General features: G+C 39.0%; 1 protein-coding gene across 3 annotated transcripts; it reads left to right on the top strand.

Annotated features, from left to right (window-relative positions):
- On the top strand, positions 1-26,078 carry Pcf11 (PCF11 cleavage and polyadenylation factor subunit). Of its 3 annotated transcripts, none has more exons than XM_050154429.1 (16): positions 1-548; positions 4,139-4,264; positions 5,876-6,064; positions 6,358-6,552; positions 7,729-8,837; positions 9,622-9,802; positions 9,907-10,390; positions 10,901-12,459; positions 16,022-16,121; positions 20,077-20,196; positions 20,630-20,735; positions 21,828-22,011; positions 23,041-23,196; positions 23,646-23,738; positions 24,352-24,387; positions 25,555-26,078. In XM_050154429.1, the coding sequence occupies exons 1-16, from the start codon at positions 357-359 to the stop codon at positions 25,768-25,770; spliced, it is 5,046 nt and encodes a 1,681-aa protein (XP_050010386.1). In that variant the 5' UTR covers positions 1-356; the 3' UTR covers positions 25,771-26,078. The 3 variants fall into 3 exon arrangements, with proteins under 3 accessions (XP_050010386.1, XP_050010387.1, XP_050010388.1); XM_050154430.1 differs by having other exon boundaries at positions 2-548; positions 9,907-9,997; XM_050154431.1 differs by having other exon boundaries at positions 2-548; positions 9,907-9,997; positions 20,080-20,196.
- Positions 26,079-26,300: the final 222 nt, after the last annotated feature.

Consider the following 26,300-nt stretch of genomic DNA (forward strand, 5'->3'; position numbering starts at 1 on the left):
TCACACGACGCAGCGGTTGGGCCCTCAGACATTTTCGGAGCTGGAGCTGCCGCCGCCGCCGCCATCTTGTGTGCGTGGAGAAAGAAGCCCCGGCGGCGGCTGGACGCGGACGGAGGTTCCCCCCCCCCCCGTGAGGCGGCAGCGGCGTTTCTTCCCCGAGGTTCCCCCTGGGTCGTCCCCCATACCCCCTCCCTCCGCGGTCAGCATGTGGTGAAGCCGCAGCCGCCCGCCGGAGACCCGGGGAGCGAGGCCGAGGCGTCGCAGGCGAGCAAGCGAGGAAGGAAGGAAGCAAGGCAGGGAGGCGGGTTGTCGAGCGGCTGCGGCGGCGGCGGACCTCGGAGGGGGGCCGCGGCGCAATGTCAGAGCCGACGCCGGCCGAGGCCGGGGCTGCGGGGGCCCGGGAGGACGCCTGTCGGGATTATCAGTCGTCGCTGGAAGACCTGACCTTCAATAGCAAACCGCACATCAATATGCTGACCATTCTAGCCGAGGAGAACCTGCCCTTCGCCAAGGAGATCGTCTCTCTCATCGAGGCCCAAACCGCCAAGGTTTTTATACACCCCGCAGCCTCCTATTCTTCTCATACTTCTTGATTTTTAGGGTCAGCCTCATCCCAGGTCTCGCTTCCATCCGAAGGGGACGGACGGACGGAGTTTCCTCCTCTCCGACCTCCCCCCCCCCCACCCCCGACTCGGCTCGGTCTTTGGCCCCGGGCTGGGGAGCGTGGGCCTCTTTTTTTCGGGGAGGGAGCGGGGAGGATGCAGGGTGGAGCCCCGTTTCCGCTCACCAACTCCCTATTTAGGCCCCCTCGGAGGACGTCCCCACGCTCGCACGCTTCGGGGACAGCCCTTTCGGATCGGGGCGGGGGGGGGGGAAGACTTAGAGGCAGTTTTGTGGTCTTGGGAGCGTGAGAGTTAAAAACCAACCCTCTGAAGCCCCCGGGAAGGTGGGGAGGGGCATCTCCCTCAGTGCCCTTTTGGGGAATTGTGCTCTGCCGGTTGGAAGGAGGTGAAGGGGGACCTGGGAGCGAGCTGTCTGGTGGGTTGGGTGTAGGGAATTGGCCCCGAGTGGAGCAGCGGCCTGTTAGCTCAACATGGCGCCTGCAAAGCACATGATGCGAAAGGGAAGAGCGGAGAATCCATTCCCTGCCAGCCAGGCAGCTGCTCACACCCGTCAGCCCCATTTTGGGGTGGGGGATGTTAGATCAAACTTTTATTCTCCTCTCGAAGGGTCTGATTCGCCCCAGTGGTAGGGAAATTGGGCCGAGGGTGGGGTTTGGGTGTGTGTGGGGGAGATCTTATCCAACCTGTAGGTTGAGAATTGTCCCAGTGGGTAACAAATACTTGGAGGTTTTTTTTTTTTTTTTTTTTTTTTTTTTTTTTTTTTTAATTTCAGCCCCTCCTTGTTCTTTCTTTTTTTTCTCCCTTCCCTGCTAGTGAAGGCTTTCTTTTCTTCACCCCTTGGCCGAAGTGGTCTTTGGCCACCTTCTGTTGCCCTCTTGTCTTCCTCTTCTGTGGATTCATGTGGGAGCGATATGTCATTTAAGCAAAGTTACTGTTAAACTTAGTTATAATGAGTCTTAGCCGCTTCCCAATTAATACGTTTTAAGTTATTTTTCAAATTTGTACTTAAGGTTTAGGTTTTTTTTCCTAGTTGTTAGTGATTGCATTTACCAGGATGAGCCTCCTCTTAGCAGAGTGAACCCCTTTTAAAAGGCCACTTTAACAACAACCACCAATACATTGTTTAGAGACGGTTTCTGTCTAGTGTAAAACTCAGTGGTCTGACTCTAATAAATGGTTTTGAAATGTGTGACTGGTATTATAAAATTTGTGAATAAAACATATAAAATATGTATTTGTCTTTTTTATTTACCTTTGTAAGGTGTAGAATCTGTTTCCAAGAATTTTTGCTTACGTGGTTGTGTGTTTTAAACAAAAGTCTTTAAGTGACTTGGGTTCATTCTTCTTTAGGTCCATCCACTCTTTTGGGTAAATCAGTTCACAAGATGCACCGTTTCACGTGGTCCTTACATACCTTTATTTAAAGAGGGGGAAAAGAGGTTTTTGTTTTTTAAGGGCTCAGCAGGTTTATCATGCGCATTTTGACAGCTAAACAACTCTCCATTCGCCTTTTCCCGCTGAGGCTGTGAAGCAGCTGCTCTTAAAGGGTGGGCTATAAGAAGGACGGGCTCAGCTCTTCGTTGACAACCATGCCTGTTGTCGGAGGAGACGTAGCTTTGCCTTGTTGAAGACTTAAATACCTTTTTAAAGAGAACGGCACTTGGACTTCTGAGAACCAAAGTTTTCAAGCTATGTTTTGGGTATTGGTATTCACAGCACCTAATACTTAGCAGCTCAGATTGCCACTCAAAGGAGACAGCTTCCTTGCTGGTTTTTAATGGATCTACAAGACCTTGGAGAACTGAACTTTATGCAGAATATATTGACCACATAAAACTTGTATTTGTGTATTTGGTTACACAAAGTGGTGAAAATAGATGGAGTATTTGCTGGTAAAAGACAGCTCAAAGTTTTGGGCACATGCTTCCTGGTTATTTTTGTAAAGCCAGACTAGAAGTCACTTTGGGGAAAGAACCTTAACCTGGGTTGGGGGTGAGGGGAGGGTTTGCTGTCATTTGGTAGCAACTGGCTTGGTTTTTGTATTACTGGAAGTGTATGCTTGTGTCCTTATTCTTTAGCAATACTAAACTAATGGACTCACAGTTTCGCTTTTCCCATAAGATAGCAGTAGCAAAATAGAGTCTTACATAGAAGGACTTCCCTTGTACAACAAAACTCTAGCCTATGGACAGATTGTGGTTTTAAAAGAGCCCATTTATCTTCCTAAGGAACAATAATTACTTAAATGGTATAAAACAAGACATGATAAGGTGAAGACACAGCAATAAAGCCTTTGACGAGTTGGTACTAAATAGTTTGCCCACACACAGTGGCCGTGTGACCCCTTTTAGTAGCACCTAAGTTTTTCATAGAGTTATCCAAACATTTCTTTAGTCAACTTTGGTTGTAAAGGTGTTATCAGAAGCAAGAGCATTTCCACACACTTGTCAGGGCAGTTGGTTTTGTGAAGCATGGTATTGCATACCCCAGGAGTATGAGCCTGCTCTAGCTACAGGTAGCTGTGGGTAAGTGTCCAGTTAGGTTCATGTACACACGGGGTGGGTAGTTGGGGATTCACTTAATCAGTTTTGTTTTCTGAAGTCGTGGGTACGCGTGGAGTCAGTTAACAGTTTATGGCATGTCTTAGTGCTCCTCAACAAGTCTGTGAACCTGCTGATGCTTTGTGGAAGCTTGCTGTGCCCTCTAAAAGCCAGTGGTGGGTAGGCTTTGCAGTTCACCCGGGGCGACTTTGCCTTGGAAGGGCTGCTACCTTTATCAGCGGCAGCACACTGGCTCAGCACAAACTTAGAATCCCTGGTTTGTGCATGTAAGAGGAGACATATTTCGGCGACAGTTCATGCTGTGAAGAAAATCTCCAGGACATCCAGGTTTCCAGTCAAGTTGAACCTGACTTACATGACTCAGCGGCTCCTCTATCCACTTTCTTGTACCAATAACAGGCTTGCACTTCTGCGTGTTCATGTGCAAGTTCTAAGCATCTTGCCATTGTCTTTGTATGTGAAGTGTGTTTAATTTCATTCTTCATTTGGATTATAGGAAAGTAACCAATGATTTTCTAGGTAACAGAGTTTCAAAGACTTGAACATATAAAGTTAACCAGGGAAACCAGAGAGAGTACTTCGAGCCGAGGCACAACATAAGCACAGATCTCAAAGCTGACCCTTGGATTACAGAAACTATTTTCCCTCCCCTTTATTGTCACTTTGAACACAGGCCTTTTTATTACATGCACCTGAAATCAGGTTGAGTATTAAGTACTAGAGGTTATGGTTGTTCTTGATAACTGAGCTTCTTTTTTTTTAAGTGCACAACTTAAAACATTGTAAGAAGCAAGTACTTGATCGAACACTTAGGCTTATAAAGTTACCATAATCAAAAGCATTTTGTACCAACAAAGCTAGAGGTCTGTATTGTAGGTTTAAAAACACTTTTTTAAACTAATTTCTTGGTGGCAATTTCCTATACTAAACTTGTCAGTTTCTTTTCATACTTAGGCTCCTTCTTCAGAGAAGCTTCCTGTTATGTACCTTATGGATTCTATCGTGAAAAACGTTGGAAGAGAGTATCTCACTGCCTTTACTAAAAATCTAGTTGCAACATTTATTTGTGTGTTTGAAAAGGTACATATATATATATATATACATATATATTTAGAAACATTGAATTTTTATAACGTTCCAGATGAAATAAATACTTGTCTTGTGTTGGGTTTTCTTGGGTGGTGGAATGTTTCATTTTCTTGGACATTGATTGTCAAGTGCCTTTTCAAGGAAAGTGGCAAATGCTAGGTTTTTCTATTAGAGCCTTAAAACAGATGCTGCTTAATCACTCAAGATGCGAATATACTTTGATTAGCTTTTAGAATTGTGTATTTTCAAAATGTGAGTATGGGTCTCGTGAAGTTGTTTATAATGTGGGCAAAAAGTTGCAGCTTGCAGAGCATTCATCTAGATTGTGTGGTGTTGAAATGTCTAGAGATGGGGAGCAGGAGGCATATTCCTCCAGGGTGCCTCAGTCTATGGTTCCTACTATTCATTCCCCCAAATGCCCTTTGGACATTGTTACATTGTTGAAGTGTAAGTTAACAGGGATGTGTGCTTGGTGGACCAGTTCATTGCTTTAGGTTCTTATGGAAATACTTCTATTATTGTCTGGTGCTTGGGAGAAATGCTTGTTAGTGGCCATACCTAGAAATTGTATATACCGTTGTGACCATGTAATTGGTAGTCTGGTTAAATAGGAGGCTTTTCTGAGGTAATTCCATCACTGAGCAGAAGGGCCCTTGAGGTACTTAGGGTTAGAGATTCTTTTCTGACAATCGCTTATAGTTTGTTACGTTTTATTAGACACACTTCTTATAGGATACTTTAACAGCTGCCTGAATGCTAGAATTAGGCAGCAGTTTTTCTTTTAATAAAAAAGCCACATTAGATCTTGGGATAGAAATACATAGGAATAGTTTGGAGAGCTGTGTTTCGGATATTACTAAAAAAGTATCAGCCCACTGTGCAGTAAGTAATTTAGAGCAACTTAACCTGGTTTCAATTTTGGCATGTTCCCATTATTTGGGGATTTGGTATTATTTTTACTGAATCTAATTTTAGTTTTATTATACTTCATTACCTTGTAAATACATTCTCTAAAGACATGAATATAGGTAAGAAGATTGAAATTAAAAACTTGCCTTACCAAGTCCTGGGCTTTTCTGTTTTCTAAAAAATAATTTTAACCATTACAATATGAGTAGGCAAGTTATATAATGCCCATCCTTGGCTAGGATTTTGTGAATTAAAATATGAGGGTATTTTCTGTCCCAAAGTAGCATTTCATAGATAAAATAGTCATAGTGTGTTGTGTTAGATTGGCTAGATAATTTTATCTTTTATTACTGTATGTTACTAGCAGGTAACTTTAAGACATTGGCCATCAGGTAAACCATTTCTGGCTTTATGTTTATCCAGGGAGTTTATTAGAAATACTATATTAAGCCCTACTATATGGAGACTTTTTAAAAATGCAAAAAGTTGCTTGGGTTGCTTGCTTGAAGTCTGTTAGATAAATACTTTTCTGATTTTTTTTTTTGAGGAGTAGCTTTATTAACTTTAATAATCAATTGTTTGATATTAATGTACAAATGGATACTATGTGTGAATTGGCAGGTAGCTTTCTACTTAGTATATGTAACATTCTATAGTAACTTAACAAGCCAGAGAATTGTTCTGTTGTTCTAGGTGGATGAAAATACTAGAAAAAGTTTATTTAAATTACGTTCCACATGGGATGAAATATTCCCTTTGAAGAAACTTTATGCTTTGGATGTCAGAGTCAATTCATTAGATCCTGCTTGGCCTATTAAACCTCTGCCCCCTAATGTGAATACATCTAGCATCCATGTGAATCCAAAATTTTTAAATAAATCGGTAAGTCTTTATATGAATGGCTTATATCCTAAACAAGTTGACTATCAAGCGCTAACTTCTGTAAACTTTTCAAAAAGTAAAACTAGAATCATTTTGATTTGAAAAAGTAATACATGTATATAGTAATAAATGACTTACTATGTAACATTTGCCATTTTAAATGCCTAAGCATTTTTGTGTGTACTTTTAAGTGTGATTGAACATTTGTGACTTTGAATAATAGTAAGGTAAAGTTGATAATTTTTAGTTTTAGCTATGATATGTTTTGCTTAAAAAGTATTTTTTTCTTATAGCCTGAGGAGTCTTCAACACCTGGCCCAGTGGTCAGTTCCCCCAGTATCTCCACTCCTCCAATTGTACCTGAAATACAAAAGAATCTTACCCAAGAACAACTAATAAGGCAGCAGTTACTCGCAAAACAAAAACAGTTATTAGAACTTCAGCAGAAAAAGCTGGAGCTTGAGTTAGAACAAGCTAAGGCACAACTGGTAAGTAGGGGAGATTTGATGTTTAAATCTTTAAACATTCTGATAGGGAAGTAGTTATTTTGTATATGAATATTTTATTGATGTTTTTTCTACTTATTTTAAAAATTGTATTAAGCCAAAATTTTATAATCTTACTATAAAACACTTGGTTGTGAACTGTATTTTGTTTCTCAGTATTTTCTACTAGATTGCTATCTTAGGATGTAAAATATATATATGGCTGGTATTGGGTTCTCCCGTATAATAGCCAACCAGTTTTGATGGCACAAGTCTCTAATCTGCACTTGGGAACAAGAGGCAGGAGAATCAGAAGTTCAAGGTCATCCTTAGTCACACAGCAAGTTTGAGGCCAGCCAGGCAGCATGTCTGAAACACTAGGGAAGCAAACATTTATTCTAATGAGGTAGCGCTGTAGTTTGTTTCCCATTATCTTCATGGAGATTTAATATTTTAGTCCTAAGATAGTAAGTATATTGTAGTGAATGTCTTTAACATTCAGGAACAAATCGTGTTTCTAAAAGTCTATAAAAGCTACAAATACAGAGACCTGAGAGTGTATGTATCTGTACTCATCAAATTCTCTATTTTTTACTTAGCATCAAAGTTTGAGATTGAGGTATAGAAAGACGGAGTTTTTATATAAGTTCATTAATGTTTTGAGAAACGCTTTTATGACGAAGTTTAATTAGAATCACCCTGTCTTTTGTACAGAGCAGTTGGAGTTTAGTCATGTAATTGTTTTTGAGTAATAGCATGGTTTACAATATTGGATAGTTTTGAAGAATTATTGTAGTAGAAATTATATTCTAAAATACAGGTTAAAGGCCTGGTAAGAAACAAGATCGTTTAGGTGCTTGTACTCTCTCTCCTTGTATTTATTTTACCTTAGAAGTGTAGAGTATTGCCATGCTTGGTGATGCTTGCCTTTAGTTCCAGCACTGGGAGCTAGAGATAGGCAAACGTCTGTGTGACAAGTCCAGTCTGATCTGGGTTATATTGTTAAGACCCTTACCCTCTTTCTTTTCCCTCCCAAAAAAGTGTATAGTGTTAATAATGCACTATCGAGCGAATAGATTTAGTGAAAATGTTCTAATTTTGACTATAGTCTATGTAATGACAAGGAAATAAAATAGTGTTCATGGATTATGGTATTAACATGAACATTTTGTATTTCAGGCAGTATCTCTTAGCGTTCAGCAAGAGACAGCCAACTTGGGTCCTGGATCAGGATCATCTAAGTTACATGTTTCACAGATTCCCACTATGACTGTTAAAACTCCACATCCGGTTCCCGTGCAATCTGACAAGAGCCGACCAGGTTCATCCTTACAAATTCAAGACTTGAAAGGAACTAACCGGGATCCTCGTCTTAACAGGATGAGCCAACATTCATCCCATGGCAAAGAACAGAGTCATAGGAAAGAATTTGTAATGAACACATTGAATCAGTCTGATATTAAAACAAGTAAAACTATACCCTCTGAAAAACTAAATTCCTCCAAGCAAGAAAAAAGTAAATCAAGTGAAAGAATAACCAAGAAGGAACTTGACCAATTAGATTCTAAATCTAAATCACCATCACCTTTGAAAAACAAATTATCACACCCAAAAGACTTGAAAAATCAAGACTCTGAAAGTGTGAGGTTGTCTGATATGAACAAGAGAGATCCACGATTAAAAAAGCATCTGCAGGATAAAACTGAGGGCAAAGATGAGGATGTAAAAGAAAAAAGAAAAACTACAGAAAAGAAGGATAAAGATGACCACATGAAATCGTCTGAACACAGACTGATGGGAAGTAGAAATAAAATCATAAATGGCATTGTCCAAAAACCGGACATGGTTACAGAAGAATTGGATAAACAGGGGACAAAACCAGGGAGATCAAGTACTCGAAAGAGATCCAGATCAAGGTCACCTAAGTCTCGGTCACCAATTATACATTCCCCAAAGAGAAGAGATAGACGGTCACCCAAACGAAGGCAAAGAAGTAGTATGTCTCCAACTTTGGCCCCCAAAGCTGGAAAGATGCGTCAGTCAGGACTTAAACAGTCACATATGGAAGAGTTCCCACCATCTTCCAGAGAAGAAAGAAATATTAAGAGAAGTACTAAGCAGGATGTTCGAGATCCCAGACGACTGAAAAAGATGGATGAGGAACGGCCGCCAGAAACTGCAAGTCAACATTCTATGAAGTCAGGTGCTGAGCCAAAGGAGAATATAGAGAATTGGCAAAGCTCTAAGTCTGCCAAAAGATGGAAATCTGGTTGGGAAGAAAATAAAAGGTATGTCGCTGATGTTTTTGGTAAAGTATGATTTTTATTTTGATGTTTTTACTTGATTAAGGTGAGGTTCTCACACTTTTATTCAGGCTAGCCTGAACTCATTGAGTAGCATAGGCTGGCCTCCATCTCATGGCAGTTTTCCTACCTTCGCCACCCGAATGCTGGGATTGTAGGTAGGATCCATTATTCCTGGTTTTAGAATATGCATTTTAAAGGTAGTTTAACATCAGAAGATACTAATTGAATGTTGTAATTGTTTTTCTAGTTGTGAAAAACAACCCAGTGGGTTAGATACTTCCTATTTCATAGGGACATGAAAGTTTAGGAAGGTTTGCTAATCTACTTGGTTTTATGTTTATATGTAAGAAACAGAGTTACTTGGTTTTATTTTTGTTTTTAATTGATGTCCATAGGGTCTAGCTATGTAGTCCCACCTGGCCTGGAACATGCTTGCTAGCCCACTTTGTTCTTGAATTCATTATTTTATTCCATCAGCTTGTTTTCCTTTTTGACGGGGTTAAGGTGAGGATGGGATGGGGGTGGTGCTGCTATTGCTGCTGCCAGGGGTCAAACCCTGGACCTTGCACATACCAAACAGCCAACCATTCCCCCCAAATCAAATCTTCAGCCTTTAAAAATCAGAATTCTTACTCTATTTGGCTTTTTCAAAAAAATTTTATGTACCTTTTTTTTTAATCAGATCTTTAAGGCATTCTTAAGTACAGCCTGGGAGTTTTGTTTTTTAAATAAATCCTTTGATGTAACACTGCTTTTGTGGTTTTAGCTTACAGCAGGGTGATGAACATAGTAAACCTCCTCATCTAAGGCATAGGGAGAGCTGGTCAAGCACTAAAGGAATCTTGTCACCTCGAACCCCAAAGCAGCAACATCGATTAAGTGTTGATGCCAATCTTCAGATTCCTAAAGAGTTAACCCTTGCAAGCAAAAGAGAATTACTTCAAAAGGTAGTGACTATGTTTAATCTCATCTAGTCATTATGTTCTTTTGCCCATGTTTTTGTATTTTTAATATTTAAAATATTTCATTTCATTTTATCATCCCTATGCAGACTGGTGAACGCTTTGCCTCTGGTGAAATTACACATGAAGATTTCCTTCTTGTTGTTCGTCAAATTCGACAGCTATTTCAGTATCAAGAAGGTAAACATAGATGCAATGTACGGGATAGTCCTACAGAAGAAAATAAAAGTGGATTAAAAAAGAAACCTCTCTTATCTGATGCTGAATTAACCTACTATGAACATAAAGCAAAACTGAAAAGGACACAGGTTCAGCATTCATTTCCAAGACTTAATCTCTTAGATCCTGATCTTTTTGACTACCCTTTGACTGATGCCTTGTTGTCTGGAATAGAATGTGAGCCATCCAAAAGTAAACATGCAAGTAGGAATAGTGGAGCACAGTTTGACAGAAAAGAACAATTTAGTGAAAGAACAAGACGTCTTTCTCCTGTATCTGGGAGTCGTACTTATGCTGAGAATCTTTCACCCCATGAGGGCCGGAGAAGACATGACGAGCAAGTCTCTGCTAAAGGTAGAAAAAGTTAAATGAGATTATGCCTATTGAATCACACAGCAGTGAAGGGAAAATGAACAAGCTAAGTGGGGCTGAGTCTTACCACTGTTCAGACTTCTTTGTATGTGTGTATGTGTGTGTGTATCTCTGTTTTGCCTTTCCTTCACCCTCCCATGGAAAGGGAAGGGACCTAATTTTTTTATATGTATATTTAATTTGATTAAGCCCCCACAAAACCCAAGCAAATATGTATTCTAATTTTACGAATAGGAAACAAAACTAGAGATGTTAAGTAACTTGCTCTCGAAGTCCTATGACAAGTACCTTGACAGGATGGGAATTTTTTTAACCCCAGGTATATCTGAATCAGAAGGGCATCTTCTTAACCTACTGTTGCTGTTTGTCCCTTCCCTACCCACTAATGTAATGAGATAATACATCTTTGGATAAGTTTTTAGATAACTATAAAAAGGAGTAATTTGATGTAAATTCAATTGTAGTAAAGATATATATTTTTCTTTTTAAAAGGTGTACGAGAGGAGCAGAGATCTCCATTCAATGACCGTTTTCCACTTAAGCGACCTAGATATGAAGATTCAGATAAAACATTTGTAGATGGCCCAACATCAAGATTTGCTGGCCTTGATACAAATCAGCGACTTACAGCTTTAGCTGAAGACCGGCCATTATTTGATGGACCTGGTAGGCCATCTGTGACGAGAGATGGCCCGAGCAAGATGATTTTTGAAGGACCTAATAAATTAAGCCCTAGAATTGATGGACCTCCTGCACCAGGTTCTCTTCGGTTTGATGGGTCACCAGGACAAATGGGGGGAGGAGGCCCTATGAGGTTTGAAGGACCACAAGGTCAGTTAGGAGGTGGGTGCCCTTTGAGATTTGAAGGTCCTCCAGGACCAGTAGGAACACCTCTGCGGTTTGAAGGGCCAATTGGTCAAGGAGGAGGAGGTGGCTTTCGATTTGATGGTTCACCTAGTCTGAGGTTTGAGGGATCTGCAGGTGGTTTGCGATTTGAAGGGCCAGGGGGTCAGCCTGTGGGTGGTCTCAGGTTTGAAGGACATCGTGGTCAACCTGTGGGTGGTCTGAGGTTTGAGGGACCTCATGGACAGCCTGTGGGCAGTCTTAGATTTGAAAATCCTAGAGGTCAGCCTGTAGGTGGACTTAGATTTGAGGGGGGTCATGGTCCATCAGGGTCTGCAGTTAGGTTTGATGGGCCTCATGGTCAGCCAGGTAGTGGTATCAGATTTGAGGGCCCTTTGCTGCAGCAAGGAGTTGGAATGAGGTTTGAGGGTCCCCATGGTCAGTCTGTAGCTGGTCTGAGATTTGAAGGACATAATCAACTAAGTGGGAACCTTAGGTTTGAGGGACCACATGGTCAGCCGGGGGTTGGCATCAGGTTTGAAGGACCTTTAGTTCAACAAGGAGGTGGAATGAGGTTTGAGGGTCCTGTACCAGGAGGTGGCATGAGAATTGAAGGGCCTCTGGGTCAAGGTGGTCCTAGATTCGAAGGTTGTCACTCTTTAAGGTTTGATGGACAGCCAGGTCAGCCATCCCTTTTACCAAGATTTGATGGATTACATGGCCAACCAGGTCCTAGATTTGAAAGAACTGGTCAGCCAGGTCCACAGAGATTTGATGGGCCACCTGGACAGCAGGTTCAACCAAGGTTTGATGGTGTACCTCAAAGATTTGATGGGCCACAACACCAGCAAGCATCAAGATTTGATATTCCTCTTGGCCTGCAAGGCAACCGATTTGACAATCATCCTTCACAAAGGCTTGAATCTGTACCTTTCAATCAGACTGGCCCATATAATGATCCACCTGGCAATGCTTTTAATGTTCCATCTCAAGGATTACAGTTCCAAAGACATGAGCAAATATTTGATACACCCCAAGGACCAAATTTTAATGGACCTCATGGCCCTGGAAACCAGAATTTCCCAAATCCCCTTAACAGAGCTTCGGGACACTATTTTGAGGAAAAGAATCTTCAGAGTTCTCAGTTTGGAAACTTTGGCAATTTACCTACTTCGATGTCAGCAGGAAATATCCAGACATCTCAACAGGTAAGCTATTTTAGTTATTCTAAAATTATGTGGTAATTATATGTAGGTAAATAAATTTATTTTTGAGACAAAGTTCTGTAGTTCAGGCTACTCTCAAATTCTCTGTGTAGTCAAGGTTGAGTTAACTTTTTTCTTTTTAATTGTTTCTAGTATTTGGGAAAAGCTTTAAGAGTAATTTATGATGGGTTTTTGTTTTTGTTTTATTTATTTTTTTTACAAGAGAGGGTTTCTCTGTAGCTTTTTGGTGTACGTCCTCAAACTAGCTCTTGTAGACCAGGCTGGCCTTGAACTCACAGAGATCCTGTCTCCTGAATGCTGAGATTAAAGGCCTGTGCCACCACCGCCCAGCTAGTGTGTACATTCTTAGTGTACTTCCAACAATGTGTATATTAGGAAGTGGGATGAGAGGTTTTTTTGGGGTTGGCATTTGCCACTCTTCAAGACACTGGGCCATTGCAGTCTTCCTCGTTATTAATTCCTTTCCTCTCAGTGTACATGTACACTTATTCTGTTTTAAAAAGATTGTGTTTAGCTGGGCGGTGTGGCCTACGCCTTTAATCCCAGCAGGCGGATCTCTGTGGATCTCTGTGAGTTCGAGACCAGTCTGGTCTACAAGAGCTAGTTCCAGGACAGGCTCCAAAACCACAGAGAAACCCTGTCTCAAAAAACCAAAAAAAAAAAAAAAAAAAAAAAATGTGTTTTAATTTATGTGTATGTATGTGTGTATGTTTGCAAGTGTTTGTGGCTGCCTGCAAAGTCTAGACACAGAACATTGGGGCACTGTGGGCTGCTGGGAACTGAACTCAGGTCCTCTGGAAGAACAGAGCAGGAAGTACTTCAAACCACTAAACTATCTCTCTAGGCCATTTTATTTTATTTAATTTTTTGTGACAAGGTCTCATTTCGCCTTGAGCTCTGTAGCAGGAGACTTTGAACTTGCTTCTCCTGTCTCCACTTGTGGGGTGCTGGGGTTAAAGGCATGCTCATTGTTTTCAGTACTGGGGATTCACACACAAGGGCTTCGTGTGTGATAGGCAAGTGCTCTACCTACTACTGAACTATTTTTTACTTAAAAAGTAAAAAAAAGCACTATTTTGTGTGTTTGTGGAAGTCGGAGGAAAAGTTATGAGACTCACTTCTCTCCAACCCCTGTGGGCACCAGGTCATCAGGCTCCCTGGCAAGCAACATTACCAGTGAGCCATCTTGCTGGCGTTACTGCACTTTTGTGGAGTTATTTTTTGTTTTTTTAATGCTAATAATGTTTTTATAGACCTCTGTTACCTTGAACAGCATATTGAACCCTGATATGCTTTAAAGAACCCAGCAGAGTGGATTTTCTTAGACTGTTTTTTGACTGAAATTTTCCTTAGTGTGAGATAAGAAATAAAGTTGTCCATACTTTTATTCTAACTGTGGTGGCACACGATGAGTGGCATGACACTAATGTAAACAGAGCCCGCTGTTGCTTGCCTTCTAAATTGTCGTGTCCGTGTCTCCAGTCAGCCACCCATTGACTGCTCTGTGCAGCCTTCTTGTACGTCAGCCTAGCGGGAGCTTACTGTGGAGTAGCTCAGGTTTGCCTTGAATTCTGCCTTTTTTTTTTTTCTTTTTTTTTCTATTTTGGGACAGGTTTCTCTGTGTAGTCCTGGCTCTACTGGAATTTGCTCTGTATTCCAGGCTGGCCTTGAACTCACAGAGATCTGCCTGCCTGCCTCTGCCTCCCCAGTGCTGTAAATTCTGTGAATTAAGTGTGCGCCTAGCCCGCGCTAGCTCAACCAGACTGAGCTCATCTCAGATCCACGCCTCTGCCTCTCAGGAGCTGGGAGTCATGAGCCACCACACCCAGCTTCTGCACACATTTTAAAAAATGTGTATTAAAGTAGTGGGTTCATGGGATATTTTTAGTCTGTTGATTTCTGACTGCTTATATTTGCTTATTGAACTTATCCTTGGTTAAATTTACTTTTCCAGTTGCTGATCTTTTACTAGGATAGATTCATTTTACAATAGTTGGATTACATTGAAAGAGATGGAAAAGAAGAATTTTTAAAGCATATTCCAAATTTTATTGCAAGTCTTCTGTTCATTTCCAATAATTTGGTTAAAAATATTTGTCCTGCCTGTTAAATTTGTACTTCCTTAAAAGAAATACTATTATTACCAGATTTTGTATAATTGTATTTTGTTTAATCTTTTTTGTGTGACGTTACTTTGTGTGTGTGTGTGTGTGTGTGTTTACACTATTAAGTCACATGGATAGCGAACAAGATTTATTAATGAATATTTGTTTACGTAACGAAATCCCAAACACCAAGTTTGTATGTTAGTACAGTACTTATTTCATAACTTTATTGCAATCTTTATCTTTTATGGTTCTGAAGCTTGAACTGAGGGGTTCTCAGCAGATGATGTACCACTAAACTATTTAACCCATTTAGCCCCTGCAGTCTTCCTTATTTTTGTTCTTTTAGGTAGGGTCTTAATGCTAGTCCAGGCTGCCCCAGAACTCAAAATTGTAGTCAGAACAGTAGACCTGTCTTAATCTCTCAAGTGCTGGGATTACTGGTAGGAGCTACCATTACCAGCTGGTTTTTTCTTTGTTCTTTGGTTTTGTTTGCTTGTTTATAATTCTCTTTGACTTTTGTAATCTACTTTGAACTCAGCTATAACCTTATCCAAAAATGATGGCAAAGAAGGATAACTTCAAGTTCATGTTGTACATAAAAGTTTTTCTTTGCTTTTTTTCAAGAGTCTTGCTAGCATAGGTCAGAATTTTTACATTTTCAGTCCTCTTGCCTCTGCCCCCAGGTTGCTAGTAGTGGGATTATAGTTGTGCCAACATACCTGGTTGAAACACTTCAGACTGGAAAAAGGCCAAGGTTAGGAATTCTGTCTTCAACCTTGCTAACCAGTCCCTGTTATTGTGTAAAGGTTTTATCTCTGTATGCCTATTCTATTTGTAAAATAAAGCACCCTTAGGGTCAAGTGGTTTGTATAGCATAGGTCAGTCACACAGCTGGTTTGTGGGTCTTTTATTTGCATGCTTTTTTTTTTTTTAAATACTTTTAAGGAAGTCTCTCTCCCATCCCCTATAGGGTTTCTCCATGCAGCTCTGACTGTCCTGGAATTCTTATAGACCAGGCTGGCCTAGAACTCACAGAGATCCGCCTGCCTCTGTTGAACTCAGTTTTTTTTTTTTTTTTTTTTTTTTTTTAATTTTTCGAGACAGGGTTTCTCTGTGGTTTAGGACCCTGTCCTGGAACCAGCTCTTGTAGACCAGGCTGGCCTCGAACTCACAGAGATCCGCCTGCCTCTGCCTCCCAAGTGCTGGGATTGAACTCACTTTTAAAGGAAGTTTTAACCTATTCTCTGATCCTTGTGACTCTGAAACAGATAGGAGAAGGCGTTCTAGTTTGTGGAAGTAAACCAGTTGTTACTCTCAAAATCTTTATTATCACAGACCTTGGACCTTAAGACATTTGTGAAAATGTGTATGTGATTAGAATGTTAACATTGTACTTGCAGAAAGATGTTCTTAAAATTAACATTTTTATCTTAAAGGTTCTGACTGGCGTTGCTCAGCCAGTAGCGTTTGGCCAAGGACAACAATTTTTACCAGTTCATCCACAGAATCCTGGAGCTTTTATTCAAAATCCTTCAGGTATGTCCTTCTGAATTGTGATATTTTCAAAAGACCTATAACTTTTGTTTTGTTGAATAGGTGTTGGTGTCGAAAATGACATTTTTGAGAGATTGTGTTCAAGTTGTAGAAATGTAATCTAGCTGAAGAGTGTTTATCCTCCTTGTTATGTTGTTTGGCAGATGGTCATGCAAACCTCATCTTACGGCTAGAGATGATTAGGCTGGCCATCAGGGAAGGAAACTTATTGAATAGAGGTTGGAAGTGGCTAGAGGAATGATAATTTTGTTCTGATAAGCTGTTTATCATTTAGGAAGCAATAAATTGCAGAAATTTTTAGCTTTTTTATGGTTTTCCTCAATACTGTTGTATACTTGTTTTAATTTCGAAATCATAAGGCCTAGGGATATAATATGGCTCAGTGTTAGAGCACACCAGGTACCTAGCATGAATGAAGCCCTGGATTCAAGTGTGAGCACTGCCAAACAAACATTTCTAAGCTTCTTCAAATTTGTACTTTTGGCTGGGCTGTGGTGGCACCTGCCTTTAATCCCAGCACTCGGGAGGCAGAGGCAGGCAGATCTCTGTGAGTTCCGAGGCCAGCCTGGTGTACAAGAGCTAGTTCCAGGACAGGAACCAAAAAAACTACGGAGAAACTCTGTCTCGAAAAATCCACAAAAAAAAAAAAAAAAAATGTGGAGCCTGAATGTGGTTTTGGTGATAGCTCACTTGTGTGGCAAGTACAAAGCCAAGAGTTCCATCCCAAGTACCCTATCACACACAAAAACATCCCAAACTAAAGCCACAACTCCCCCAGGACAAAACAACAAACCCCCTCCAAACAAATGGTACTTTTAACATAGCATTGTTACTGACTTCACAAATTTTAAAGAATTTTTCATAACTTATAAACTAGGGAGGCTTTCATGAAACTACATTTTATGAAGTTCTTAAAATTGTGTCAGTTTGAATTTATTACATAGTCTTTTAATTTCTAGATGGACAATTAGGATTAGCTAGTTGTTGTCGTTTCCTCCCCTCCCCGCCCCCCATTGTATAGTTGTGGTTGGGCCAGTCATAAACAAGTGTTGTTCCGACTATTCAGGTTATTTTCCTGTATATAAAAAAAAAAGAGATAGTATCAATATTTCTTGGAATTTTTCTTAAAAGAAAATAAAATGAGATGTGCAAAAGTACCTTGTAACTTTTAAATGCCATATGAATATATTTTTCTTTAGAGACTAGTTTTTCTTGTTGAATAAAGAATTTGTTGGGGCTGGAGAGATGGCTCAGCGGGCGGTTAAGAGACTGACTCCTCTTCCAGAGGGCCTGGGTTTAATTCCCAGCACTCACATAGCAGCTCACTGAAAATCTGCTTCCAGGGGATCTGACACCTTCAAACCAATGCACATAAAATTAAGTTAAATAAATCATAAAAAATTAAAAGAAAAGAATTTGTTCTGAGGCAGGTGGTGGTGGCCCAGACCATTAATCCCAGCACTTGGGGAGGTAGAGGCAGGCAGATCTCTATGTGTTCAAGGTCAGCCTGGTCTACAAATGCTAGTTCCAGGACAGGCTCCAAAGCTACAGAGAAATCCTATCTTGAAAAACAAAACAAAACAAAAAAAGAATTTTTTTTTGTGGATAGAAATTTGTTGTGGATAGAAAGATGGCTTAGAATTTACGAATGCATTTTGCCTTTGTGGAAGACCCAGGTTCATTTCCCAGTACCCACAGTTAGGCAGCTCATAACCACCTGTAGTGTAACTTCAGTTCAGTGATATCCAGTGCCTCTGGCCTCTGTGGACATTTGCACACAGGTATACACACACACACACACACACACTAAAATTCATTAGGAAAAGTTTGTTATATTGAGGTTAATGATGTGTAAAAACTATGGATTTTCTTCTGGCTTTCAGAGTGTTGTGGTATACATACAGTCAAGGGAGAGCAATGTTGCAGAGGAAATGATGCTTTGTTCCCCTGGGTTGGGAATACTGAATGAGGCACTATGTGTATTCTTCTTAAGTTGTACTTGTTCTTTGTTCTTTTAAGAAGCATGAACTATTATTAGGAAGCTGTCTCTCAGGTTCCTTTAATATTCTTTAATTGAAAGAAAAAGTGCCCATTCCCTTTAGTTCTATTCTTACTTATTCGCTGCAGAAAGGCATTATATATGCTAGGAGGAAGTTAGTAAGCTTCATCCTTGAAAGAACTTTTAAGTGTGACAGATCTGCTGTATCTCCCATCCTCTGCCCCCACACCCTTGAATACTGTATACTGTGCCAAATAGTATCTCATTGCCTTACAAATAGTATTTATTTTAACTTCATATCAACCTTTGGCAGGAACTATTCTTTTTTTCTTTCTCTCTTTTTTTTTTTTTTTTTTTTTTTTTTTTGGTTTTTCGAGACAGGTTTTCTCTGTGGCTTTTTTGGAGCCTGTCCTGGAACTAGCTCTGTTAGGCCAGGCTGGTCTCGAACTCACAGAGATCCGCCTGCTTCTGCCCCCCCCAGTGCTGGGATTAAAGGTGTGCGCCACCATCGCCTGGCAGGAACTATTCTTTTATAAGCAGTAGAAATTTAGGCAGCCGTAAGCTCACGTCTCACCAATCCCAGGAGTTGGTATCAGAATGTTCTTTATCACTGCTGACCTCGGATACGTCCGACCAAGTCCATAGCTTGGACATATAAATAGCTCCTTCTAATAGAATACAAATGTTGAACTAGTATGTAAATGCTATTGTAATTGATTAATTATTGAGATGGATTTATTCCTGCATTCAGATATTTGAGTAGACAGCTAACTACATATATATGCTATAACAGTTAAGGGTAGACTATATGCATTATGGATATGGATACAAATTGATTCCGCCATTAAGAAGAATGGAGGTATAGGCAGATGGGTAACAGTGGTAAACACTAAACATTTATTTTATATAATTTTATTTTGAAATAGGGTCTCACCATGTAGCCATGGCTGGCCTACAGCTTGCTGTGTAAGACCAGGCTGGCCTCAAACTAACAGATCTGCCTGCCTCTGAGTGCTGGGATTAAGGGGTGTGCCAACATGCCTGATAAATCTAAGGCTGTTGAGCATGCTAGGCAAGTACTCTGCTGCTGAGCTGCTGTCCTGTTTTTACAGTTGAGTTAAAGGATTCGTTTTTAAAATAGTGATAGCAAGATAATGGGGGTAGTTTTAAGGAGAAAATTGCTGTCTTATTCAAATAAAAATAAAGCCTTGGTAAAGTTCATAGTACTTAGCAGTGGCTTGAATTCCTTTTCAAGTTCAATTCAACAAACAGGGGCAGGTGTTTTCTGGGCTGTAGGTCTCATACTCCTGTATCATCAGTTCCTGTGGTTTATCATGCTTGGGAACAATGCACTCAGCAGTACCACTGCTTTGACTTGAGTCTTTTTTGTTTGTGTGTTTGTTTTTCAAGACAGGGTTTCTCTGTGTAACAGTCCTGACTGTCCAGGAACTCCCTTTGTAGACCAGGCTGGCCTCAAACTCACTGACCTCTGCCTGCCTCTGCTTCCCAAATGCTGGTGTAAAAAGGTGTTTAGCTACTGCTTCATCCCTGGAGAGTTACTTTCTTGAGGTGGTGAGATCAGGACTAGCAGATTAGAAAGCTGGAAGTGGGAGTTAGGCATGATGTTGCATGCATAAGAAGGATCATAAGGCTTATTGGCCTTTGTAGCCTGCTTTTATCTGGAGCAAAAGTAACTAGACAGTAATTGACAAGCAATATCCTTTTCTTTAATGTAAATACATATAAATATTAAGTATTTATATTTTAGAAGTTTTTCAATTAATGATTTGTTAAAAAGAAAACTTGAGCTTTTCAAATAATTAAGCCCATCATTAAAAAGATTTATTGGTGGAATATCTTGAAGAAAGCTTCAACTTTGAAAAAATGCTTAATATGAATCTTTATGTTCCCTTTAAAAAGTTTTTTTTTTTTTTAAAGGAGGTCTGCCTAAGTCATATCCTGATAATCATCTCAGTCAGGTGGATGTAAATGAATTGTTTTCAAAACTACTAAAAACAGGAATTATCAAATTGTCACAGCCTGATTCAGCTACAACACGTGAGTATGGTTGTATATTTCATATACAGCAAGCTTAATTTAGAGATACATTACAGGATATAATAAGTTATGGCAAATTTCCATACTTGAAATTTTAGGCATGTGGTATTGTTTGAAAACCAAATGTAATTTGAGTTATAATGAAAATTTTAACGATTTCTAAAGATTGGACTGTCTTCATGGCCACAGTTTTAGTTAAGATTACTACACATATTATATGTACTGGTCTATCTTTATTAGCTTGGGGTTTGAAAATAATTTGAATGTTGAAGAAACAAAATTTTAAGAAATTTTATTAAGTACCTTGGCCAGTAAGCTTCATATCAATTGTACTTAATATCAGATAGGTTTCTCTGTATATGCTTGTAACCAGTGTTTTGCTCTAAAGAACACATGGAATGTAGTATTGAGAAACTTATCCTCTCAACTGCAGAGGTAAATGAGGCTGTTGCTCAACCTCCTCCTGAAGAAGAGGAGGAGCAGAATGAAGATCAGGATGTTCCAGATCTTACGAATTTCACAATTGAGGAATTGAAACAGTATGTAATGTTTTAAATTTTTACTATAAATGTGCATGTGTTTGTATAGATATATAATGTGTATGTATAAGAGTGGAGGTACATGCATGCCACAGTGTTTGTGTGGGTTAGAAGGTGACTGTTTGGGAGTTGGTTCTCCCTTCCACTGTGGGTTGTGGGGATTGAACTCAAACCATCTACCTTGTGTGGTAAGTACTTCTTTATCTGTGACCTGCCACACAGGTCTTTTAATCTAATATTAGAGTCAGTTATTTAGATAACAGTGGCTTGAATCCCACCTTTTAAATATATCTGCTGCTCAAGTTAAATGTTAGGCACTAATAATTATTCATATATTTTATGTTTTTAATATTTATTTTCTGTTATCATTTTCTTCTTTTTTTTGAGACGCTCTAGCTTAAACTGACCTTGAACTCTTGCGTGTTGGGATTATGGGAGCCATTATGCTCTACTATCAGATAGCAAGGAAACAAATGTAAATAAATAAGAATGTAAACATTAGGGGCTGGAGAGATGACTCTCAGTGATTTAGAGCACATACTGCTTTTCCAAAGTTCCTGAGTTGATTCCAGGCACCCACATCAGGTGGTTCATAACCTGAATCTCCATGGAATCTGATGTCCGTGGCACTTGCACCCATGTGCACATATTTACATACACATTAAAAACAATAAACTTAAAAATTACAATTTTCTACTTTTTTATGCATATATTATTACTTATTATTTAAACTAGAGTGGAACATTTGAATTATTCGGAACATTGAAATTGTAGGGAGCTGAAATTTCTTGCCATAACGCTACTTGTCATGCCTTCTCTATAGTGACTCCACACTAAGCAGATGAATAGCTATTGCCTTGTTAGTTAGCTTAGTGCTATTCCATTTTTACCAAAATAGGGGGCCAGGTTTATAAGAAAGTAGGCTCTATGTTTCATCACCCTTAACCAGAGTTAAAGTCAAAAGGGTCAGGGACACAATCTCCACTTAAATCTTTCTGGTTTGATTCCTGTTTAGATATGGAAAACTTAAGTATTTGTTATTTATTTTTAACCATTGCCATGTTTCAAAATTGACTTTGTTTTTTTAAATAGACGTTATGACAGTGTTATAAACCGGCTGTACACTGGGATTCAGTGTTACTCCTGTGGAATGAGGTTTACGACATCCCAGACAGATGTTTATGCAGATCACTTGGACTGGCATTATCGGCAAAATAGAACTGAGAAAGATGTTAGCAGAAAAGTCACTCACAGACGCTGGTACTACAGTTTAACAGTAAGTAACCCATGCTTCTGAGTTACCTAGATGTCAGCTATATTCTGAAGTAGATCAGTTTAAATAATTGCTGTAAAATTTGATCCATAGTATATAGGGTTTTTTTTATATATATAATTATTTTGTGTATGAGCATCTTGCCTGCATCTCCAGCTCCATGGATCTGACACCTCTAGCTTCCTTTGGTGCTGCACCCATGTGCACATACACTTTTTTTTTTTTTTTGTCAAGACAGGGTTTCTCCATAGCTTTTGGTTCCTGGAACTAGCTCTTGTAGACCAGGCTGGCCTCGAACTCACAGAGATCCGCCTGCCTCTGCCTCCTGAGTGCTGGGTTTAAAGGCGTGCGCCACCACCAAAGGCGTGCGCCACCACCGTCCAGCCTGGACATACACATTATTAAAAACAATAAACCTTTAGGAAGTGTATTTTTCTAATTTTTCCTTATAATGCATACTATTATTACTGAGAGCTTTTAACTGTTTCTTAAACTGGAGTGGGACATGTTTACATGGTGTGCACTACATGCATGTAGTGCTTGAGGAGGCCAAAAGAGGGTGTTAGAACCCATAGAACTGGAATTAACAGATGAACATGAGCTACCATGTTGGTGCTGAGAACTAAATCCTAGTCCTGCAAAGGCAACAAATGCTGAGGCATCTCTTATACATGAAGTTTATCTTAAGTTAGTGGTGCCTATAGAATTAATAGGACATTATCATTAAGATCTCAGTCATGTCCTGGTTTGGTGGCATATGGCTGTAATCTTAGTACTTGGGAGGCTAAAGCAGGAGGAGAATTGCCAATAGGCTAAGCATTGCTGTATGACTGAAGGCCAGTTTAGGCTATACATTAAGACCCTGTCGCAAAAAAAAAAAGTTACAGGTCTTATAAAAAAGCATATTAAAATAACATCAGTGCATATTTGTATGAAAGTGTTCCCTTAACTTTTAGATGGATTACAGTGGAGACAAAATAGTAAAAGCCTGAACATTAATGAACATAATCTTTTATATTAATTCCTTTTAAGGACTGGATAGAATTTGAAGAAATAGCTGATCTGGAAGAACGTGCAAAAAGCCAGTTTTTTGAAAAGGTTCATGAAGAGGTTGTTCTTAAAACTCAGGAGGCAGCTAAAGAAAAGGAGTTCCAAAGTGTACCTGCTGGACCAGCTGGAGCAGTTGAGGTAATAGAATGGTATCTGAATTCCCTGGCAGTGTTCCTCTTCCTTTACACACATTATTAATTCACCCATGGGAGCACAGAGGATCAGGTGTTCAAGACCAGGCCCAGCATATGGAATTGGATGCCAGTCTGGGCTACACGAAACATATATACGTATGTGTGTGTGTATATGTGTGTAAATATATTTGTTTAAAACAGAAATTTAAAGGAAAAAACAAAAAACCAAATCCACTCATGACTGTTTTATGACCAATTTGGAGTAGATGCCATCGGTGACTAACAGTGGTTAAGATATTAACCTTTTATGTGGAAGGCTTGTACAATCCACAATCTCCATTAGCTGTTGAGCATTGCTTAAAATTCTATTTTAAATTTCTTACTGAACTTAAAAGGTTTGTTTTTATTTTAATGTACAAATGTACATTTCAATTTTATATGATTTTATTTTAGAGTTGTGAAATTTGTCAAGAACAGTTTGAACAATACTGGGATGAAGAGGAGGAAGAATGGCACTTAAAAAATGCTATTAGAGTAGACGGAAAGGTAATTATTTTATATGGAAAGGTTAAGTTCATGTTTTGTTAAACTCACCATTTTGAAGATGATTCATATATAAATTGTCGAGCTGAGGCAGGGCCTTCAGCTGCCATTTGGTTAATAAATACATTTTAGTATTTGCATTTCCTACTGCCTGCACAGTTTCAGGTGCTTGTTGTGTGAAAGTTCTGTAGATGAGTGCAAATTTAACAAAATGAAATTGTATGTGTAAAAATTACGATTTTTGGTTAGTAAAAATGATACTGGACTTTAAAGTTAGAACGTTTCCTTTGGAGGTATCCTAGCAACCATATGCTTCTATGCTTACCCTTACATAGCAGGCCATGAGTCTGATGCTAGACTTAGAAGTAGATTTCTGCCTAACCGCATTTCACCATTAAAACTCTTGAATACAAGGCTAGACATTTTGAGTGCACAAAGCCAAGTTTAAAGAGAAATAATTTTTCATACTCAAGTTGGATAAGTTTAAAAGTTTATGTTCTTATTTTTTTACCAAATGGTTTTTTCATCCTTCAATTTAAAATTTAAAGGAAAAATCACTTCAGAATAATGTACTAGGATTGAACATGCATGTGAACAGCTGTTTTTTTTTCTTTAGATTTATCATCCATCATGTTATGAAGATTATCAAAATGTAAGTTCTTTTTGGATATTGTATATATTTATTTACATTAAGAAATTTTAATATATATATATTTTAAGAACAGGGTGTTCATTAACTATTGGCATTAGACAGGTTATGATGTACATTATCACTAATATAAATACAAAAAATTAAAATTTATTTGCTGTTTATTTGAATCTTCATAATCTTTATTGACCCGTCAGAGAATTGTTGAACTAAAGATGAGAAGGATCACAATGGCAATAAGTTTCTAGGGCTCTAGGAAGAATTTCCTGGTTTTTTTTCTTTTTTTTTGTTTTAATGTATTGTCTAGTCACCATATAGAGGAACTGTTTTACTGCTATGTTAGGTATGGTGGCACACGCCTTTAATCCTAGCACTTGAGAGGCATAAGTAGGAGAATCTTTTGAATTTGAGGCCAGCCTGGTCTTCATAATGAGTTCCATGATAGCCAGGACCATATAGACACCACCTCAAAATTTAAAAAACAAAATTTGTATGTCTGCACATTCATGTATTTGAATGGTAGCTGCACATTACGTGGAGGTCAGAGGACAGCCTTGGGTGTTAAGTTTCTGGCCTTCCTTGAGTCTTGTTTTTTTGTTTATACCAGGCTAGCTGGTTCCTGATAATTCTCTTGTATATCCAAATTTTATGTGTTGTGGAGATTTGAACTCAGGTTGCATCCATCCATTGAGTCATCTCTTCTAAGCTCTAGTTATCTAAATGACCACATATAAAATTGTAAGCAAAGCAGTCTAGTAGCCTTAGAAATTGAAATTGTTACATTTGTAACTTGACTTTTCTAAACCAGTGGGGCATGTTGCCTGCTGATACTGGGTTTGATAGAGATTAGAGTATGCATTTAGATCACTAGATCAGTGTTTCCTAGGGTATATTTTTGATTTAAAAATTTCTTAAAATCCCCATGAGTATTTAAAATTAAATCTAGACACACAAAATCACAAAGTTCATCCAGGGTTGTCCTCTGTAGCAGTTCAATACTGAAGCCTGTCTAACTTTATGTTAATGTACTTCATTGTTGAGTGCATACTGATCAATGTTATTAACTTGAGGGAAGCAAGCAATGTAGTTGAATGTGGCATGTTTCTTGTCTGAATAAAACTTAATGATTTGAACCTTCATTAGTACTTAATAGGGATTTTCATTTTGTAGACATCTTCTTTTGATTGTACACCATCTCCCAGCAAGACACCAGTTGAAAACCCTTTGAACATTATGTTGAACATTGTCAAAAATGAATTACAAGAACCCTGTGAAAGTCCCAAAGTTAAGGAAGAGCAAATTGATGCCCCACCAGCTTGCTCGGAAGAAAGTGTAGCAACACCCACTGAAATTAAAACAGAAAATGATACAGTTGAGTCAGTTTAAATAAAATGAGAAAGGTATGGTTTTCTTTTTTTAACACAAGCTGCTGTTGGATGTAGAAGGTGAAGTTTTTATGTATATAGACATATATCTATATAAATTGTCCAGCTGAGGCAGGGCCTTCAGCTGCCATTTGGTTAATAAATACATTTTAGTATTTGCATTTCCTACTGCCTGCACAGTTTCAGGTGCTTGTTGTGTGAAAGTTCTGTAGATGAGTGCAAATTTAACAAAATGAAATTGTATGTGTAAAAATGTACAATTTTTCACTTGTGAACTGTAAATTATAAATAAAAAATATTTTTGCTATCCATGGAGTGTAATATTTATGCACACCATCAAATAAAGACAGTGTTTCTATACTTTTATTGGGTAAGAATGGAACTGAACAGCATCCTTAATGTGCGATTTTTTTTTTTTCTAGTAGCTTCCCAGGACTTGAAACAAAGTTCAAACTTAGTTTTTCTCAAATAGAAAAGTCAGATTTAAAAAAAAAGGACATATGTGTTTACATATAGATATGTATCTCCAAC

This window comes from Alexandromys fortis, unplaced genomic scaffold (genome assembly GCF_014885135.2).
Source record: "Alexandromys fortis isolate MF-2015 unplaced genomic scaffold, M_Fortis_MF-2015_v1.1 scaffold_77, whole genome shotgun sequence".
NCBI lineage: Eukaryota > Metazoa > Chordata > Mammalia > Rodentia > Cricetidae > Alexandromys > Alexandromys fortis.

What these genes read in the sequence shown, in the direction of transcription:
- Pcf11 (XM_050154429.1), top strand. Translation starts at nt 357, where the DNA reads ATGTCAGAGCCGACGCCGGCCGAGGCCGGGGCTGCGGGGGCCCGGGAG. An exon ending in CGAGCAAGTCTCTGCTAAAG is followed by an intron (nt 10,391 to 10,900) that starts GTAGAAAAAGTT and finishes TCTTTTTAAAAG; the next exon opens with GTGTACGAGAGGAGCAGAGA. An exon ending in GCTGGTACTACAGTTTAACA is followed by an intron (nt 22,012 to 23,040) that starts GTAAGTAACCCA and finishes ATTCCTTTTAAG; the next exon opens with GACTGGATAGAATTTGAAGA.